This window comes from Hydractinia symbiolongicarpus, chromosome 1 (genome assembly GCF_029227915.1).
Source record: "Hydractinia symbiolongicarpus strain clone_291-10 chromosome 1, HSymV2.1, whole genome shotgun sequence".
In the NCBI taxonomy this organism is placed as follows: Eukaryota; Metazoa; Cnidaria; class Hydrozoa; order Anthoathecata; family Hydractiniidae; genus Hydractinia; species Hydractinia symbiolongicarpus.
Window position 1 is genome coordinate 10,470,561 of NC_079875.1, and position 21,771 is coordinate 10,492,331.

The window sequence follows — 21,771 nt, forward strand, 5'->3', positions numbered from 1 at the left end:
GTGAAGGAAGTGTGTAAACAACAACACATAACACTCAAAAACATTTTAGAGAGCCAAACCGAAGAAAAGAAAAAGTGGACTCACTAAACTTTAACATTTAGAATACCTTCATACTCCGATCATTTTCTTGCACATTTACCTCAGTACCACTATATGTTTTCATACACGGAGTAGACCATTTGATGCATTATTTTTAGCAGTTCTATGTCTACGCTAGCAGCTTTGACTTAGGGACGAGGATGAGTCCTATGTATCACGGTATATGAAGAATGTCAAACAAAAGACTCTCACCAATCCATAATATTATCTTCATGTAAAGAAGGAATTAAGTTCTAGCTGTTTTTTTACTTGGCATAACTTTGGTATAAAAAATAAAAGAGATGATATGAAAACAATTTTGTTGAATTTCAATGCGTTTTTCCAGAAATCTAAAGGTGGTAATTTTCAAAATCTTACACTCAAACAAAACCATGGTTTGACTTCGCGGAGACACTAAATTGAAACCCCAGAGCTCTTGGCAAAGAGCGTTTGGGACGAGAATGTTTCACAACGTTTTATTATTCTGTTTAGGATTTTAAATGAATTTCTAGGACCACAACCTCGTCCTCAGGGCATCTTTTCTAACTTACGCTGTCCTAAGATAAAAAAAAAAGAAGAGACAACAGGCGCTGGGAGCGAGATAGCTAGGACCGTGTAACTACAGCGAAGCCTTAATTTTACAAGTCACATCCAGGGCGGGAGAACGGGCGGATTCCACCCCTCACACCTGCCGGGTTTTTTCAGGTTCTATGCTGTATAGCTTTAGTATTTACTAAGTTTTTAAAAATCTGCATGACAAATTTTTAGGTCCGCATATCTCCGAGCCGTGGATATAGGCTATTGCTCAAAACCAACCTCAATTTTTTGCTTTTTTATATCCGAGACGGCGATTGTGAAAAAGAGAAAAATGTACCTGGGGACGAGGTTGACTCAAAACAACTCCTTGAATTTTAATGAAATCTATATAATTTCTAAAAAATTCGATAACTATCGTTAGAGTTGTGAAATTGGAAGATTTTAATAACCCAATTTCCCGATGTTTTCGGCTTACACACGAAATATTTTGTGGGGATTATTTGACAACTGGATAATATGCAAAACATAATAAGCGATGATATATTGCGATAAAGGTCTTATCATTCTAATGTCAATAACGGGATCACTCAAAAAAAACAATGCTCATAGCCACGTGAGCAGCACGATGAAGACAAACAGCGAGCGCAGGAAGGAGAAAATAAAATCAACTATCGCACAGAAAACAGTCGCATTATCCATGTAGAAACATATTAATGATAAACAAACTTAAGAAATTAAATGCTTTACTCCAAAGCGTAGCACGAAGACCCAACATAATCTTTCTTACGATCGGAAATCGGAATAGTTGAAGCAGGAAAAATTACGCTGAATTGCGAAAGAATAGTCTAAATACTGACCGCGCTTTTTTATTGTTTACTTCTGTTGTTCTTTGCTCACGTGATCATTATCGGGAAACCCTTTTGGTTTGGGCGAGAATGGTCTTCTTCAACTGAACCCGAACAAACATAATTAATTCCCCTTTTGAATAAAGGAAGATGTGACCACACTGGCTTTATACTCATTAGTTGATTATAATTGTAGGTTTGTTCTGTAAAAATATTTTGTGTTTATGGGTATATTTGAATTTACTTATGACCAAATAAGAGGTTTTTGGGCAAGTTAATTTTCCGATAATCAAGGCCTGTCACATGGTAGCCCATTCGTGTTCAACTTTGATCCCACGGCCTGTACCATTTTTTTTATGAGGATGACAGACTTCACAGGACTAATATTTATCGCGCCATTCTATTTGAGTTGCCATCAGTGGGAAAGCAAAAGTAATATATAAAAATAATGGACAGTTTCGATAAATTTATAACGATCCAAGTCATTCTCGTCCTCAGAGCTCTGGTTTATCTCAAAGAGCTCTGGGGTCGAGAATGAATCCAAGTAAGACCAAAAACAATGTGAATAAAATTAAGCGTTTTCTCCATAAACAAGTTAGCAATACACCATAGAAATCTCGTACGGCACACCTCTATATTTTTTGTTTTGTGGTTAAAAAATAAGTGCTTGAAATAAAATTTCTTTATTATTTATACTTTTTAACATATTATAAAACATCCTTACACGCGATATGATTGGTTGAATAAGACTGTAGCACCAGGGCCTCGTACGCGTTTCATCCAAATTAAAAAAAACAACACTACAGGCAATGCGATCGAGGTTGCATTTTTGTCTACTATTTTGTTTTATTAAGGTTGGAATTCCCATTTGGTGTGTGCTGTTGTGGTAACATGCCTTGTTTTGTAAGGAATTTTTGTGAACTTTTTTTGAAAATAAAAACAAAAACTGAGTCATTCTTTGCATAGCCAAATATATTCGCATACTATCTTGATTCTCCTTTTTTTGGCTGCCAGAAACTTTAAATATAATGTTAAAAAGTAGTTAAATTTTAAGCAAATAGTTGAATCTTGGAAAGTTTTTAGGCTTCTGATGACGTCACGGAAAAATTGTTAATTTAAGCATAAATTTAGTGCTGCTACGTTGTACTTTTGCCAAGTTTGATGTCATTTGAAAATCCTCCCTCGGTCATATTCGAAATATCCTCAACCAAATAGAGTTAAAAAATTATTTGGTCATTTTAAACCTGCGCTAAAGGAATAAAAAGGGCGATTAATTTTTATAGAAATTTGAAATATAAAATGTAAAGAAGATCATCATTTTTTTCACTTCACACAGTGTGAAAATTTAAAAACTCTTACATATAGATTGGATGAGTCAACAAATAAAAAAATAGCTCTTTTTTCTTCAAAAGTAAAATTATTATGCTTCGGCAACTGGTGGAAAGTGAAATATCTCTCATCATTGATTTTCTTCTTTAAGATGCACTAATAATCATAGATTGCAGATATAAAGCTTATCATACTCAAAAATGGATATTTTTCAAGTCCTATGTTTCGTTTTATTACTGTGTGGATTGTGTTTCCATATTCTTGGAATATATTGTTTGAGTCGACATAAACAAAACACAAACAATCAGAAAGTTATTTTAATAAATTTGAGTTTGGTTGAGGTTCTGTTAATTCTTGTTTGTGGAACCATTGACATATCTGCTGAGTATTTTAATGTGGACCCTTTTGATCAACCTGTATATGAGAATATGTTACATTTGGCAGTGTTTTGGTTGACCGTTGTACATGGTTTGGTCATGGTTTTGATAATCATGGATCGTTTGGTTTGTGTGGTTCTTCACATTAAGTACAGTTACCACGTCACTTCAAAACGCTTGATCATTGTCGAAATACTAATATGGATTTTCAGCATAATTTTAGCCATACCGTGTCTTCTTCCGAGTAAAAGTCAAGACAATTTAACGACATATTCTCAACTGCTTCCTGGAATTTTAAGTTATCTTTATTTGGTGCTAGCTATCATTGTGTATGCATTTATTAACTATGAATTCCGAAAAAGAAGAAGAAATCTTGGCATCAAAAATGCAAATACAAAGCATTTTCTTTTACATAAACAAACTTTTATTCCATTCTGCATAATTCTATCCTATCTGCTGCTGTTAGTGGTACCTCAATGCATTCATACATGGACAAATAACCGCATTAAGGATACCTCCACTATAATCATTGTTGAAACAATTATAACAGTTCTTTGGTACACTAGTTTCATTGCAGACCCTGTTATTTATATATTTCTTAACAAGAAAATGAGAAACATTGCTGCAGGATTACTTTGTTGTAACAAGGAAAAAGCCGTCAGCAATACACCTGCTGTCGTAAGCTGATACTCTTTCAACTGAAATCTATCCTATTAATTTTTCTAGTCACAAAGGATTTCTGCATTTACCATGTTATTAAAGAGATCACAAGGAAAGTATTTGTTCCATAAAAGAACTAACAAAAACAAAGCCTTGAATTTGCTAGAGATTGCACAAGCCTAAGTGCGACATGCATTCTACAGTAAGTGACTCAAAAGTTATGCATATTTATTTATATATAACATGGAAAGTAACTGTGTCTTTTTTAACGTCCGTATTCAATTAATTTTGAGCAACTAAAACTTTCTCAATATCACGGACTGTCTTTGTATTTTTAAATATAGATGGAGAAATTTCACAGTGTACTTTTAGTTAAAATCAGTCTTGTACCGGCAGAGCAATAGTTATGAAAATTAATATTACATACGGAGACTATAGATTCGACAAAACAGAAAGAATTCATGAATAATCTCTAATTTAACAACGCGTACTTACTTTTACTATACGGAAACAGATAAATTATAGATTAATAATAACAAAGAAAGGGATGAAAATAAATATTTTTTTATTAGCAGACGGCTAACAATACAAAAATCAGAAATAAGGGGGAATAAAAGTTTGTTTTTCGTGTTAGTATATTCCATTCACAGACACAGTTTATATGTGTGTATTATATAAATTAAGAAGAGCTTAGTTAAAAAGAATGTACAAAGCTAAAATATTACTATTTGACATCCCACACGTCTCATAAGCCTAACCAGGTGAGGATTTTGCTACTGGTTTACACCAGTAAAAATTAGTCTCCGAAAAGTTTAGGTGTAAACTGGTTTTTTCTGAATTTTACGTCTGAAGTCTGAGACAATCAGGATAACAAGTTTGCGCACGCCCTCGACGTATAAAACTGGTTTTTAGAATCTCCGCCTCTCCGAATCGGGGTCAAAATTATAATATAGGGGTCTTGACATCAAAAATCGAATTTCATCACTAAATGCATTGACGTCGTGCTGTAACGTACAAATAAGACATTTGAGCTGAGTTAGGTAACAATAGTTAGATAACCGTGGAAAAATCTACTTAATAAGGGAAGCAAAAATATCTTGATGACGCTATCATCTTACTTACATTAAAAATTATTTTTTTGAGATTTGTTAACCCAGGGTGATGTAAATTATTTCGAAGTATTTCTAAGTTATTAGATCTCAAACTTAAAAGGGCTATGCTATGGCCACAGTACAACCTCGTTCCTAGGGCGTTTTACCTAATTGATGAAGTTGATAGCGACGAAAATTATCATTGTTAGCCACAGCAATCTAGTTCGCCTATATTATATTACCCGCCTGTCATTGCATTAGCAAGACAAACGAAATGCAGTATATTAAAGTCGAGTGAAATCCGCGGGGTTATCTAATGTATACAATCATTAAATCAACCGTCAAAGTTATTCAAGTAATATTTAAGGCTACTGACGTAAACTTCGCAAACGCACGATTTTTACGCCACCTCTAATTTTTCCAGTTTCTAAATTTGACCCGGCGCTATTGACTGTGTTTTTCGCCAATGAAAGTAAAAATAACGAAACATCGCTTATTGATAAAATTTGTTGGGTGGAAAAATAAAACGGAATGCCTAAAATGTTTAGTATCGGGTTTTCGGAAAATATCATCAGTGCTTTAAAAGAGTAAAATTTAAAAACATTTTTTCTACGTATACACAATTAAAAACAATTAGCGTTATTTGCGTGACATGCACGCCATTTCTACAAAGTATTGTTACGACTGCATTTGATTAATTAATGCGGAGTTACGGAACGCAATGTATGAGTCTTGCAATTTTTTTCCACAGTAGTAGTTTTTGTGTGCTGCAGACAATGTTTTTCATTTGAAAGCGTGTTCAGAATTGTTTTCTGTATGTTTGCTTGGCTGTAAATGTTTCTTCGGGTTCTTGTGTTATTTCCATCCCGTATCTACGTTTCTGACCTTGACAGGACATATTTTTAACCTTCTTTATTTTCCTATTACAAACAGTTCGTATTTGTTGTCGGTGATAACTTCATAAACATCTTCACAGAGTTTTCGCAGAATGGAATGTTGACCTTTGTTTTAATGTTTTGAAGAGAAACTCATGTATTATTTGCTCTTTATTCTCCTTATTCGATACTTAAAACAATTTTATTACATTCTCGGTAAAGCAAGTATTCTTCACGTATTTTGTTCTTTTCGACTTGGAAGTTAGAAGCGATCCTCGTCAAAGGTCACCTCTTATCGCATCATTATTTATATCGTTTCGGTATTTTTGAAGCACAATGGACAGCTACTTTTGTTTCCTTGCGGAAAACTTCTGTGCGAATGCTATTGTTTTTAGATTTGCTGCGTGTGTTTAGGAACCTTTCCACGTTAACTTCTAATGTAAACTTCAATTTTTAATTTCGAGAAGAATAAATCAGGATGGTGTTTGTATTTCTTCTAATAATAGTGTCATCGACGAATCGTTTGTAGAATTTTGGTTTCCGAGACTAGCCAACATTGGCCTCAAATGTCGTCTGAATAAATGAAAAAATATGTCAGACAATATAACAGAGAATGGGCCTTTCATTGTGCATCCATCTGTTACCATGCAAAATTTATCTTGAAAGGTAACGTAATTTTGGTTATCAGCTTTAATATCAAGCGCTTAAAAATAATTCGACTACATATTATTGAAAATTTGCGTTTATTGTATATTTCGCCTCATATGTACTCAATGGGCCTGTGCACTGGGATTTTGCTGAAAAACGACTCGAAATAGTACGAAACTTACTCATCTTCCGGGTCTAACAATGGCTTTGCTTTTAGAATATGAAGGAAATCCTGAGTATTTCTAATTATAAAATTGTTTTCTTTACAAAGCGGTTTCCGTCGTTTTACGAAGGCCATTACAACAACACGTAGCAACAGCCACAACCCTGCAAATCAAGTCTAAAAATACCCGAAAAAGCATGCATAATTCTCACAGCAACCAAATTTGTTTCCAGAATCATTCGTTTGTTTTGTTGGCTATAAAAACAAACAGAACTGGAAAACAGGTTGCTATGCTATAAATACTTTTACATTTATAAGAGAGAAATATTCATTTTTCTTCCCCCGCTTCCACCCCCCTTTAAAAAGATTCAGTTGTTTTAATATTTTTTTTCTGCAAATATGAAAACCTTTCTCGGAAGGCTTTTCTTAATCAACTTACAAGGGGGTCAATTTATAGCCTTAGGAACTAGGTAACCGATAAAAAATCGGGTTAGTGTAGTAAAATATGTTTCTTGTTTAATATAAGCGACGGGAATCTGTGTTTCATTTATTATGATTCTAAATCTCAATAACAGAAAGGTTTATTATAACAGGAATTATACTTAACACCCCCTAGAAAAAAAGTCGTAAACAACTTAAATTGATAAACATTTCTTAAAACAGAGTGCTCTATTATCAGGAATGCTAACTTTTGATGGAGGAGAGCTTGTGTTGACATTGTAACTGTTTGCTTTCAAATGCTTATGGTGGCAACAACGAAGGATCTGTCAATCAACCAACTTCCTAGAAAGATCTAAATATCAGAAAACCATGGGTTTACAATAATTAGCTATATATATTCAAAAGCATGTGTCTGCATAATCTGCAGAAGAGTGACGCTTTAAATGTAAATTCTGGAGAACACGGCTTGTCACAACTAAGTTTTACAAAGTGGAAACAAATAATGACAGAGAACTAAACGAGTGCAAGGTAATACACGTTTCCCGAATTGCATGTTTTTTAAAATTTTAGAATTTTGATGTTTTGACTTTAAGGTCATATTCTGTATCATTGAATTGGTGTGTGTATACATTTTCAACTTAATTCGACATGTGTAAATGCTGTTTTGGTGGTGGTAATGGTTAATGTTACAGCAAAAGTCTTCTTTATTTTTTTTTTTTTGTACTAATAAGCTTCTGTTTTAAGCAAACGTCAAAATTAAAAAAAAAACCCTGCTTTAACAGGTTGTTTGTTTGAATCTAAAGATTTTACATTGTATCAAGTTTTAGGTGAGGATTTTAAAAATCACATTCATTTTGTTAGACAAAGTTGAGAAATAGTGGTGATACATCAAAGAAAACTAATTCAGAAAAGGTAATTGGAAGAAGAATATTTGTACTTGATTTATTTCTTAGTTTTTAAGGTTAAGAAGCAGCAGTTTACCCTGTTACTTCTGTTGACACAGTATAAAACCTACTTTCGCTGCTACGCCAACTCTGTAATAGTGAGTACCAGAAGCTAAGTGACACGCATCAGAATTATACTACGCATTTCCTCCAAAAGCAGCCCTTTTTTTAAACACCCTTTCTTTAATAAAGACCCCTCCCCCCCCCCCCCCCTAGTACAATAAAAGGAAAGGCGTTAATTAGAAAGCCCCTTTGAGCCAACTGATTTAGACGTTGAAGATGCAAATAATGAAGAGAATTTAATTGACTTTGATGAAGAAGAAAATAATTTTTTATATATCCTTAAATATTGAGGATATTTAAAAAAACGCCTCTCTATTACTAACGTCCCTCACAAATAAACACCCCTTCCCTAAAAATGTAATAAACGCCCAATGTGTTTATTAAAGAAAATACGATAAGCGTTAGCAAACATCTATCAGAATTCAATAAATTTACTGTAAAAAGGAAAAAAAAACATGATTATAAAATAGCGTGCAGACTTCGTGCTCATACAAAACAAGTCTAATAACCTAACAGCGTGTGTCGTTAGCATTATTTCCGCACTTTTTATAAGTCTTGCAGTTCTGGCAACCGTGGGTAAAATTCTACCCACTGCCAAGCAATAGGTAAGACTTACTTGACATGGTAGAACTGTCTCAATTTCATCTATTTTTTTGTTTATGCATTTGCAACTAAAGAACACAAACGGTGTTTCTTCTTCTTTATATTATTATGGTTGTAGGAGAATTTTAGCCTTTTTTTATTTATTGTCACTTTTAACAAAATCCAGAAATAGGGAGATCTACTAATATTTATTTAAGCTGCTTAATACACACAGCTGGCTTGATACATGTTTTTTTAATAGAGAACACATAATTCTCAAAGTTAGGATCGTTTATGCTTAATTGTAATTTAAAAAAAAGGCTCCGATTATTCATGTGAAATGCTTATAATAAAATTAACTGGGTTGATTTTGGTCACCACGTTTGTTTTTTCCAGACAAGGTACGCTATTTTAGCTTATAAAGATAAGTAAAGTAATATGATAAAGATTCTTTTCAATAAAACTGCAAGTGCTTAATCATTAGGCTGTTTTGAAATTTGTGAGTAGTCGTAAATACTATAGTGTTTGTTTATGCCGATTTCGGTGCAACTTGGGAAACGCTAGGTGATATGCGTTCCATATTCTTATTTTTTTACTAAACTTGAGCCTGTATATGCTTATAAAAGAAAACATGTAGAGCAAAAATATTCTAATCTCTGTTGGATATAATTAAGCGCATAATTCATGATATAGAAACAGAGAGTTTATAGTTTAGCATACACATCCCTCAAAGTATAGTAACAACGCTAGTCTTTTTCAAACGTAACATTATAGTTTGTGTCTTTAATCTCCAGAAATATCGAGGCCTGCTACCATTTCGTGTATACAGCTAGCAAATACTGTAACAAAGCTTGTCTTTGATGGATTTAACTATATTTTGTAGAATCAATCATTCTGAAAATGATAGGCCGTGCAAAAGAGATGCTGCTGATCATGCTGCTAGTTAAAAATGTGTTTGCTTCAGGAAATAGTAAGTTTGGTTTTGTAAGTTATATTAAGGGAATGAAATTCAAAAAAAGAAATAAATAAAAAATAATAATTTTATCACACAAATTAGAACAGGGCGTACATAATAATAAAACTTAATTTAAAAGTTACTTTTATTTCACCGGAATGAAACTGTACTAGAATGTATAAAAACTGAGCCTTTATGGTAGCTACTTTGAATGCAAAATTTCTGCATTTATTTACTATGTAGAATTAGCACTCCTGAAGCAACATCACCACCGCTTTAGAGTTTATTAAACGTTCAATATTATGTGTTTTCGGGAACATTTTGAAAGTGGATACTGGAAAAAATGGAGGAGGGAGGGGGAGCTGAATCATGTATATGGGCTACTTTTGTCATTTTCCAGTGTATTATTTGTGATTTATAGAAACAATAGATTGCACCAAATACGATTATAAATACTTCGCTATACCTGATATTCTCTCAATGCTGATATGTTATAACCACACAAAACATATTGTCAATTGTCCTCCAAAGCAATTGTATGTTCCTGGATACCCACATTGCACGAGTGCCGAGAAATACAGTAAGTTATGTCACCCAATTCTTTTTTATTTCTTTTTTGTCGGCGAAGAATACATAGAATTTTGGCAAGACATTAAATACTTAAATAGGAATAAAACACTAAGAAGTACATCAGGCAATGGAGGTATAAAAGAAGTTCTTTTATACCTCTATGATTAGTCAATGCATTTAGCTTCTGTTCAAGTGAAACAACCCAAGCGTTCAATAGTTAGAAATAATCTTGTTGTGGCTAGTAGAACCTTTTTTATATTAAATTGATTATTGAAATGGCATTATAATTCTACAAAAAATAGGTTATCGGGAAAACACCGGGTTAAGGCTAGTCGGGGAACGTTTTACTCAACAGGGAATAGAGTTAGCTGCTTTCCTCCGAATTAATTTGCATTTGCAAGTTAAAAAATAACTATATATCCAATTGTTTTAGAAAGAAAAATTCCTGTGCATTTTCTTTATCAATTGATATAAAAACAAGTCACTTGACTTAGTAGAAGCAAGAAGTGAATATTTCATTTAAAAATAAACCCGTTGTAAAGTTGTCAGAGATTTAAATTTTTAGTCGGGAATTAAGTTCGTCGAGAAAATTATTGGTTGGCGAAAAAGTTTTTTTATCGCCTCTCAAAACGCGTTAATGAACATTCTAAATTCTCTTTTTTTTATAGTTTGTTCTCTTTCTGGAGCTACGCTTTCAAATCAACCGAGATGTGCAATCCATAAATGCAAGACAATACCTTAGTTCAGACTTTTTTAGTTTTTGAAATTTGTGTGCAGTTTGCATGAAAAAAGACATATTAAAGGCTTTTAATTTTGTGTCAAAGACAACAATCAATAATCAACGAGCAGTCTCGAGTTTTAAAACTTTACTTTAAAATCACTACGTTACCTTATGACAAACGCAGAAAGTAAATCCCACTTAATAAGCGAGCGTTAGTTCAGAATTTTTAGTATTGAATGGTGCTGTTAACGAATAAAAATGCTGTTCGTTTTAATCAGTTTGATGCACTTAACCACATATGAGTTTATAAGGAAGTGTTCCTTATAAGCTCATATGTGGTTAAGTGCATCAAACTGATCTTGATTTTAGCAATTTAACATAGCTTAAGAAAAACATGTTTTCTTTTTTATTAACGTGGTGTTTATATATATATATTTTAATTTATGTAGAAAACAACCAAAACGATTTGTGTTTGGCGCGAAAAAAGAAATTGGGCAACATTCAAAATCCTTGGAACTGTCATAGCTTCCTCACTTGCGTTCATGGCATTTCGACTGGGGAAAGACCTTGTCAGGATAAATCACTCGTTTACAACCCGTACAAAGACCAATGCCAGTACTCTTATCAGTACAAATGTCAACAAGCATAATTTAGTTGATTATACATCTGACTTGTATTGTAAATATTTTGAGCCTTACTTTTTTAAAAGTTGTACAATATTAAAAAAATAGTTTTATTGTGTGTTTGGCTGTGGTAAACGTGCCAATAGTAACTTTTGTAGTTCTGAAAAAAATTTTAGTAATGTGGTTTGACACACAGTATCCACGATACAAGTACAGCGAAGTTTTCAAAAAAGTTTTATAGGATAAAAAGTATTTCCAGCCTTTAACGGAATATGGTATTGCGCATACAACGACCAAAACTAATTGGTCCTGGAAATTCAAAGTTACCAAAGCAAACACCCAGGTGATTGTATTTATAACCTAAAGCGCTTCTCCACTGTTTTTAAATTTGTCCGTTTTTTGGTGCAAACAGACATAATCTTTTCTCAACTACTACCAACCATGCAAAAAAACGAGAGAAACCTTTTACATTTAATTAAGTTAAATGGCTGAGCTTCTTCATCGTTCGCGCAGATGTCATGCTGACAAGATGACAGAATGTCATAAGTCAACTTTCAGGCTAAAGGCTTTGCTTATTCTCATTTTTTCACATGAATTACAAACGTATTCCGCACATAAAAAATGTGTTCATTCCAATTCAGCGGATTGTTCAATTTTTAAGCCAATAAAAAGGCAATTTTTTTTTGGAATTGCAGTGATTGTGGTTTTTTTTTTCAATGAGATGATTGATTCAAATTTGATTTTTTAACTTAGTTGTGTGATAGATTTTATTGCAGCACTACCTCGCACTGTCTGCGCTGTTGTCTAATTCTTTTATTGGTTTATTTATTTATTTCATAGCCCCATATACGCAATTAAAACTAAGTATGATGAAAATAGTTATTACAAATTTAAGTATTTTGCTGAACAAAGTAAACTCAGGAGAAATAGAACTCTTACAAATTTGCTTTACTGTAAATTTTAGCAGATTCAGATTGATTTAAATAGAAATTTATTTCATAATAGTTCTTATAGTGAGTTTGGAACCTTTTCTACGTTAAAACAGGATCGTTTAAAACAAAAAGAGTGTGTTATATGCGTTTACAAAATGATTTTGGGGGGGGGGGGGGGGGGGGATGAAATGGAGGGGACATATCTTGATTGTACAGCAAATCTGAGGTATAACACCTAGTGAGAACTTACCGGCTCTATTACAGGAAGACAAGAAACTCTTGTTATCTTCTGAGGTTACCTAAAGTCAAACTTGAATTAGGAAAACAGTCTTTTGCTTATGCAGGAGCTAAAATATTTAACGATCTTCTACTAGGTATTAGAAAAGTGGAATCTTACAGTCAATTTACAATTGAAATAAGAAAACGTTTTAACTGATTTTGTATGTATTTGTTAATACATTTTTAGATTGTTTTTATCCATAGCTACCATCCTCTATCCCAGGATCCTTTTTCCACTTACTCTAGATCTCAAGAGGAAAATGGCCCTAAGAGCAGGGTTGGTTTTTACCCACTAACCTTTTAAGTTTTACTTTATACTTTTATGTCCACAGGACTAGCATTGATAACAGTAGTAAATTTTATATAAAATTTTATGTAGCTGACGCTTTGTATCCTGTTTAAATATTCTAATAATAATAATAATCAAATGAGAATGATGAACTTGCTGTAGAGCATAATTGCAAATAGTTTACACGGAAATTATTACTCCCTTGAAATCACTCTTTTATGAATGGGGCAGTACTTTTTTTCCCAGTAAAAACTAACTCCTTTGAATGGGGGACATTCCATTGCAAATTCAAATGTGCGATCTTCTTTTCTTCATAATTTTTGTTTATATTTTTTATACTTTGTTTTATCGATTCTCTAATCTTAAGCAGTTCTTTTTCTACGTTTTCCTAGAGTGTCAAGCTCCAGTTTTACTTTGTTTGGTACGATTTTTAAACTTAATTGTTTATTTTATCTACAACAAAATACTTTTTTTACTTTATCCGATAAGTTCTTAAGCAAGGTCAAAATATGGTAATTCTATTCTTTAAAGCTCTAATAATCTATTATTTATTTTATTTATGAATTTTTAAGCTCAAGCAGTTCATGTTTTCCAGATTTTATAAAATTTCAAGCTTTGAAAAGTTTTTTCTCTCTCGTGATTAGTTAGCTATAATCATTTTGTTTCTAAACTCAAAACCGATTGTACATTTTTGTATTTTGTTAAATTTATTTCCTATTTATTTTATTACAGTTTTTCGTTGTAAGGTTGTAGTTATCGTGAGAAAATAGATTATCAAATGATCTTGAAATGATTATCCTAAAGTCAAGTTCAGCTGCATATATGAAAACTTTTTGTATTGACATTTCTTTAAACAACTTTTGCTTTTTATAAAAGCTTGTATATATATAAATGTTATTGGTCCCACTGAAAAAGAGAAGCCAGACCCTGGAATGAAGAAAAAAGTAATGTGCAAAATTTGATCAATAAAAAGAAGAAAGAATACTATAAAAACAAAATAACAGAAAACACAGGCAAGCCTAAGGAACTATGGAAGACTCTAAAGTCTATGGGACTTGACAACTCAAAGAAGTCAGATCCGAACTACTGTCTAAAGGATGAGAATGCCTTACATTTTGATACAAAATCAAAACTAGAGATATTTAAGAACTTTTTCTCTGGTCTAGCAGATGGGCTGCTTCAAAATCTTCCTAAGCCCTCAAATAGATTTGGGATAAATGCTGTCATCTCATATTACAAATCGCTAAACATTGGAAACAAGATATTCAATTTTCAGCAAGTCTTAGAAGAAGCTGTGCTGAATTTGCTGAATGATACTAGTTTGTATCCTGTTTAAATATTCTAATAATAATAATAATCAAATGAGAATGATGAACTTGCTGTAGAGCATAATTGCAAATAGTTTACACGGAAATTATTACTCCCTTGAAATCACTCTTTTATGAATGGGGCAGTACTTTTTTTCCCAGTAAAAACTAACTCCTTTGAATGGGGGACATTCCATTGCAAATTCGAATGTGTGATCTTCCTTTCTTCATAATTTTTGTTTATATTTTTTATACTTTGTTTTATCGATTCTGTAATCTTAAGCAGTTCTTTTTCTACGTTTTCTTAGAGTGTCAAGCTCCAGTTTTACTTTGTTTGATACATCTTTAAATCTAATCGTTTATTTATCTACAACAAAATACTATTTTTTACTTTATCCGATAAGTTCTTAAGCTCAAGGTCAAAAGATGGTAATTTTATTCTTTAAAGCTCTGATAATCTATTATTTATTTCATTTATGAATTTTTAAGCTCAAGCAGTTCATGTTTTCCAGATTTTATAAAATTTCAAGCTTTGAAAAGTTTTTTCTCTCGTGATTTTGTTTGTAAACTATATATTAGCTATAATCATTTTGTTTGTAAACTCAAAACCGATTGTACTCTTTTATTTTGTTAAGGTTGTAGTTATCGTGAGAAAATAGATTATCAAATGATCTTGAAATGATTATTCTAAAGTCAAGTTCAGCTGCATATATATGATTGGCTATTTATAAGAAATAATTAAAATCATTTTCATTCTGAAAGCTTTTTGTATTGACATTTTTTTAAACAACTCTTGCTTCTTATAAAAGCTTTTATAGAGATTTTAATGGTCCCACTGAAAAAGAGAAGCCAGACCCACCCCACTGGATTTTAACTCTTTCGGTAGTCCCCCGTAAGTTCTCTTAATAAACTCTTTTTAAAAAAACAGCATAATAATGGTCAAGATGGGGGAGTAAAAATTTTCTGCGGGGAGTAATAATTTTCTGGTAAATAGATACTCCCGGTAAATAGAAACTCCAGGGAAAAGATTTGACCACGTTATGGCACAAAAAAGAGGCAAAATTTCCCTTACCATTAAAAAATCAGCTCTTATCTGTCTTGAACGTACTTGTTCAGTAAAGGCTGACTGTGAATGTACGGAAGATTCCACTTTTTTTAGCCAAGTATGGTTCTTGCAAAAAGTGAAAAAAGAAAAATCGGTTTTCGTTAAGTAAAATCTGTCTGAGAATTTTAGTCTCCAATTAGACAATTTTTCCGGGTTTAACCCGAAAATCGGGAAAAAGCGGATTTTTGTGCAATTTTTGACCTTTATTCATACAGACTATATAAAAACCAGAAAATGTGTTAAATAACATTTATTTGGCTGTCAGAAACTTCAAACGAATCCAAAAATTCGCTATAGAACGTGAATAATTGAATATTTAGCAGATAGTGGTATATTTGACAAATCTCAAGCTCCCGATGGTGTCAGAGAAAAAAGTGCTGACATAAGCAAAAGTTTATTGCTGCCATTTTGTTTCTTTCATGACTTACTATAGGTATGACTAATGAATTTTATATCTTTTAATAATGTGCAGTCAAAGTTTGAAGATTTTAACTTATGTATTTTTGAAGATATTATGTTTTAAAATAAGGACAATTTTTGACAAATTTACTCTGGCAATTTGGATAATCGAGGCAATTAAAGTTTTTTAAAAATCTCAATCTGAGAAGATGTTTAATCAAATTTTATAAAAACGATAACCCCTATTAGTCTAGATAGATAGCCTTTTTCTAGTACCATCACCTTAAATGGGATGTCTGTTCATTCATTGTTGATAGAGTAATGGTTTAGACACATGTTTGGTATATTCATTATTTCTAAAAAGTTCTGGTTTGCTTTAAAAATTACTTATTGGAGATAAAAACAAATCAAATACTCCATAAGAAAATATAAAATTTAATTTTTTTTACCAGGTAGCTTTAAATCTACATTTTTGTTTTTCAGTAACGTCCGTCTTTTTTTTTGGTGTGAAGAGTAATGAAAAAAATAAAATGTCTTGATTAAAAATTATTAAAAGTGTTTCGTGAAATCGTGAAAGTTGTAAAGAAAAAGAATGCAAAAATATGCAAACTTGCGTCCGCAGATAGATGATCAGTTTTATAATAAACTAGTTATCACACTTTTCTCGAAAAATATCTTTTTTCGAGTTTTTTTTCAATTTTTAGGTCTAATAACATAAAAGCCCAAAAACATATTTCAGATATTTTTCTAGACGCTGTGCCATAACAACAACGTATTAAAATGGTTCGTAAGTCGTACATAATATCACATTATTAATTATTGGAAGATAACCAATCCAAGAAAATTCAAATTTTCATTATCGTTCGTTCAATAAACTTAATAAACATTTAATTGTGGTGTCATTAGTAATTTGTTTTGTTTATTCTCACAATATCAATATATGGTTCATGCAGCAATAACTTAACACAACAATCACTGGTACTACGAGATGCAAGTTGTAATGCTATTTCATTCTGATTGTTTCTTATGTTGACATCAATATATGGTTCATGCAAAAATAACTTAACACAACAATCAATATCTCCACGAGATGCAAGTTGTAATTTTGTTTCATTTTGATATTTTTGTATCTTCACATGAACATGTGGAACATACAGCATTAACTTAACTCAATAAATATTATTGCCACAACATGCAAGTTGTAATGGTGTTTTTATTCTGATAGTTGCGTATATTAACATCAATATATGGTTCAGATAGCAATAATTTAACACGAAAATCATTATTACCAGGGATTGCAAGATGCAGTGCTGTTTTATTCTGATAATCTCCTATCTTCATACTAATACGTGGTTTAGACAACCGTAACCTAACACAACAAACATTAGCACCACGAGATGCAAGATGCAATGTTGTTTCATTTTGACAGTTTTGTATCTTCACATCAACATGTGGAATGGACAGCAGTAACTTTAAACATCCAATCCGACCACAACAAGATGCCATGTGTAATGGTGTCGAATTAAATTTGTTTACAATATTAATCTTTTTTCCCATCATGATTAATTAGAACTTGTAAGGCATTCTTATAACCACGACAAGCGCTGTAGTGATATGCATTCATTTGATTTTTATTCACATCATCCACATCACCACCAGCGTCAATCAAACATTTTAATATTGATGATTTATTGTAACGCGCAGCTTCAATTAACAGTGTTTTTTCAAACAAATTTCTCATTCTAACATAATTTGGATTATATTGAAGAAGAACTACTTTGTTCATCACTAACATACTGCCAAGCAGTGAGCGGGATTCGATCCGCGGCACCCAGAACTGGGAGCCGCAGACGAACCCACTACACTACGTGCGGCAATATGTTAGCGATGAACTCAGATAGTTTATCCGGATGGTGTGTATACATATAGGTGAATATTTATCATAGCACATCCGTATTTCATTCTCAACAGAGAATGCTTCACCCCGATCAGACCTCTGATCATGACGAGTGAGTATAATGCGTGTAAGTCATATTGAAGAAGAACTACTTTGTTCATCACTAACATACTGCCAAGCAGTGAGCGGGACCTTCTTCAATATGACTTACACGCATTATACTCACTCGTCATGATCAGAGGTCTGATCGGGGTGAAGCATTCTCTGTTGAGAATGAAATACGGATGTGCTATGATAAATATTCATCTATATGTATAATTTGGATTGTTGATAAGAATTGATTTTAGTTGCTCGTTGTCACCATCTTTAATGACTTTCACAATTTCTAAAATCAAAAGTTATGTTGTATTTTTTTAAAACTGTTATTAAACGCTTAACATACTAACAAATTACCCAGTAACTCATTTTTCAAAAGAGTCGTTGTAATGCGCAATGAAAAGTAAAACGCTAGAATCGTGATTTTGACGTCATACGCGCCTCTGCATTTTTAACCATCTCTGTTATCTCTATATCAATAGTATCGTTGTCTGCCTGTTTATAACGCGAAATGGTACCCATAGCAGCAATGGCAATTTTTAAATTAAAGTGCACCTTGTGACCCGTTCCTTTGATGAGTTCAATATGAAGTTCTAACGATGCCTGGTTGCCGATGTAATGTATGTGTTTATGGCTATTTTGAAGAAGGTTTGTAGGTTTTCTTTGAGCTTTTTGTAACAGCTTTGTATCAGTTTTAATATTTGTTTCAATATATATTTTTATATGTTTTTACAGGGTAGAATAATTGTATCGACACGTTTTCTAGCCATATATAAGTATTAAACAAAGTAATTTCAAGATTTTGGATGCAAACGCAAATTTTGAGGATGGAGCATACTATGGTCTGATAGCTAACTGGCTACCTATCCTGAATTGTTGCTATTCTTTTAAAGGACTTTTTTCAGTTTGGTATAAGTAACTTTCTTCCTAGGCATTGTTAAGTGTTTTTTATCAGCACTATTATCTCTTTTTTGTTGTCTTCAGCAATTTTAATTTTACTAAGTTGCAACTATGTGCTAGCTACATATCCTACCTGTAGCTAAAAAGTAAACGTTGCTAAATATCTCTTTAATAATAGCCGTATTTTGTTAGAAATGGTTGCGCACAGTTTTTTTCGGAGAATCCCGGCAAAACCCCGCAGAATCCGAGTTATACAGATGAAGGAATATGAAACAATCTGAGCTATGGCCATTTTGAAAGCTGTGGCTTTAACGTTGGTAAGTCTGTTTTATTTTTTTTTTATGTTTTCACATGTTAAAATTAAAATATCATCACTTTTTCTAGCCAAATATAAATCATAAACAAACCAATTTCAAGATTTTGGCTAGCTACAAACATAGATTCCATGACAGCATCATATTCTTATTCTTTTAAAGTTTGATATATTATTATTTATTTTTTATGTTGGGGTTGTGGCTCTTTAGCTTTTTAGCTACCTGTGGTTGGTTTAACACAGCGTTGGGACGCCGGGTCCCCCAGGTAGTTTAAATTATATTAGTGAACCATGGCACTGAAGCTATAAATTTAGTTGTTTTTCACGCGCAGGTAACTAGAAAACACCAGACATAAAAAGGTGACTAATTTTTAAATTTGCAATGTACAATTTTTAGGACCAAAAATCTGGAAACGGATGGGAAAAATTGACCTCACTTTTATCGTGGGTAAAACCAAATTGACTAGGCCTTCCTTCACCTAGGGCCTTGTCGAGTCATTACCGACATCATGAAATTTTCCTTTGTCAAATGCTTGTTTTCCTAATCAAGTGGATATTTTCACGTCCCATTAACTAGTCTCTTATAATTAACACGGTAATTATGTGTATGTGTAACATTTTTTAGCTCAGTAATAATTCTGCAGGTATGACCTGCATGCAATTTCTGTCTTTCTCGGTTAATTAGACCAGCTATAATAGAAGCAAGGTATATCCAAGTGTTGATTGCTGAAATGTGTAGAATAAAACCTTATTATGGACCCTTTTTACAAAGAAACTCAGAGTTTTCAATGAACGATATACTGATGAAAAAAATCGTCATTTTTAACCCTTAAAAGGAACACGAGAAAAAAAAATGACATCGACACAAAAACGGTACATAACGCAGAGATCACACGCACAGACAGATAGACGACGGCTATTATTACTAAGATGTTATACCCATTCTTAAAGAAAGGGCAGTCTTTAGAGGACGTTATCATTTTATGATAAGATTAACATCATAGAAAAGGTAAATTAATTTTATTAATATGTAACATATTGATTGCACAAAAATACTGCAATAGCTATCCTTGTAAGTAAAACATTAATACTTCAAGTGGTAAAATGGAATTTACTATGAAAAAACATACCTTTAAAAGTAGAAGATTGCTTAACCAGCGGTGCTCTCTTCGACCTTACATCTCTAAAAAAAATAGACATGCAGGACATGCATTTTGTGTTAATATTACGATGTCTGTCAAGCATATTGATCCTTTATTTTAAATATCTATGCTAAAATTACTTAAATAATGTTACATCCTTTAGGATTAGGGTCATGAGTTCGTTAGACATACATTAAGATATATGATTAGCTAAAACATTACCTTTATGCTTACAGTTTAGCATATTCTGCCTCGGGAGGCAAGTGTTTCAAATAAAAGAAATATCAACCTGTTTCGCTGTACTTACAAATCAAAATCTGAATTTTCAAATAAGCATCTGTGTTCTATGAAAAAATCTATAAATCTATAAGGAGATGTAAGTTAAAAAAAAGAATTATATTTACATATATAATCAAAACTTACCTTTCAAACTTTCAACTAAGGACGTTAAATAATTTGCTAATTACGAGTGGTTGGAATGTGCATCAGTTTTATCAACTCGGAAAGTAAAAAAAGAACAATTAATCAGATCCACATCATCAGTACTAATATCATCAACTAAAATCTTTATCTCATCCAATGGATTTGCTTAGAATTCCCCTCGGCCACTTGTCGAAGATGCAAATAAAAATTTGGGATGGTTGAAGAAAAAGAAGTTAGATAGTGAACTTTCCTTTTAATTTCCAACTTTTTCGAAACTAAATCAAATGAAGATTTTGAATTAAATACTCTTTCATTTTAGTATTGTCGACTAAACCAGTGGAAATTATTTTAGTTTTGAAGTCTTCTGAGTTTTCGTCAAATCTTCGTAACAAACTTTCACTTTCTTTGTTTAACATTTTCAGATACTCTTCCATTTTTTTTAACTCTTCTGACTTCCAATTCACGAACAAATATTTCTCTGCTACTCTGAAGATCCTTCAAAGCTTTATCACATTTTATTGTTAAGTTCTCCATTAAAACTTTCGTTTCTTCAAGCGAAGTGAGAAAGGATTGGAACCATCTCTTTCCTTCCTCTCCAAATTCAGGAATAATTTTTCTTTCGCGCTCTTTGTGATATCTGTGTGTGCAATACATACACAAACGCATTGTGAGAATCTACACAGAAATATTTTGCCAACAACTTATATTTCTTACACAATGGTTGGATTTCTTGCAATTCTTCATTGAAAATGACATTGATATATGACTTGTTGGCACAAGAATGTGGGATTTGACATTTGTCGCAAATCTTTGCATTGCAGGTTGTACAGGAGTAGCCGATATTCCGTTTATCATGATTTGACGACTGACATAAGTATTTCTCTTGCTCCATATTTAATTTATGAAAAAAAAACAACAATATGATAAAAAGACGTCTTTAATCTTTACAATCAGGAAAAGTTCTGAAATAAAAAAATGTTTTACTTTTTATCTGGTGTTTGTTTAATGACACAATATTTCTTAATTTCGACCTAAATAATAGCTGTTTGTGAAAGCTAACAGATTTTTTTTTTATTCGCCGCTATTTAAAAGCTTAAGGAAATAGACTTTCAAAATTTTCAAAATACGCGCTATTTACTTGCTTTGTTATTTTCGTGTAATGTAAGGTACCTTATCATACATAAGAA

At 32.3% G+C, this 21,771-nt stretch overlaps 1 protein-coding gene across 3 annotated transcripts; it reads left to right on the forward strand.

The window, feature by feature from the left end:
- The first annotated feature begins 7,287 nt into the window (after positions 1-7,287).
- On the forward strand, positions 7,288-12,558 carry LOC130637662 (uncharacterized). 3 transcript variants are annotated; one of them, XM_057446945.1, is made up of 5 exons: positions 7,288-7,572; positions 7,866-7,956; positions 9,517-9,603; positions 10,010-10,168; positions 11,329-12,558. In XM_057446945.1, the coding sequence occupies exons 3-5, from the start codon at positions 9,534-9,536 to the stop codon at positions 11,526-11,528; spliced, it is 429 nt and encodes a 142-aa protein (XP_057302928.1). In that variant the 5' UTR covers positions 7,288-7,572; positions 7,866-7,956; positions 9,517-9,533; the 3' UTR covers positions 11,529-12,558. The 3 variants fall into 3 exon arrangements, with proteins under 3 accessions (XP_057302928.1, XP_057302930.1, XP_057302931.1); XM_057446947.1 differs by having other exon boundaries at positions 7,872-7,956; XM_057446948.1 differs by having other exon boundaries at positions 7,906-7,956.
- Positions 12,559-21,771: the final 9,213 nt, after the last annotated feature.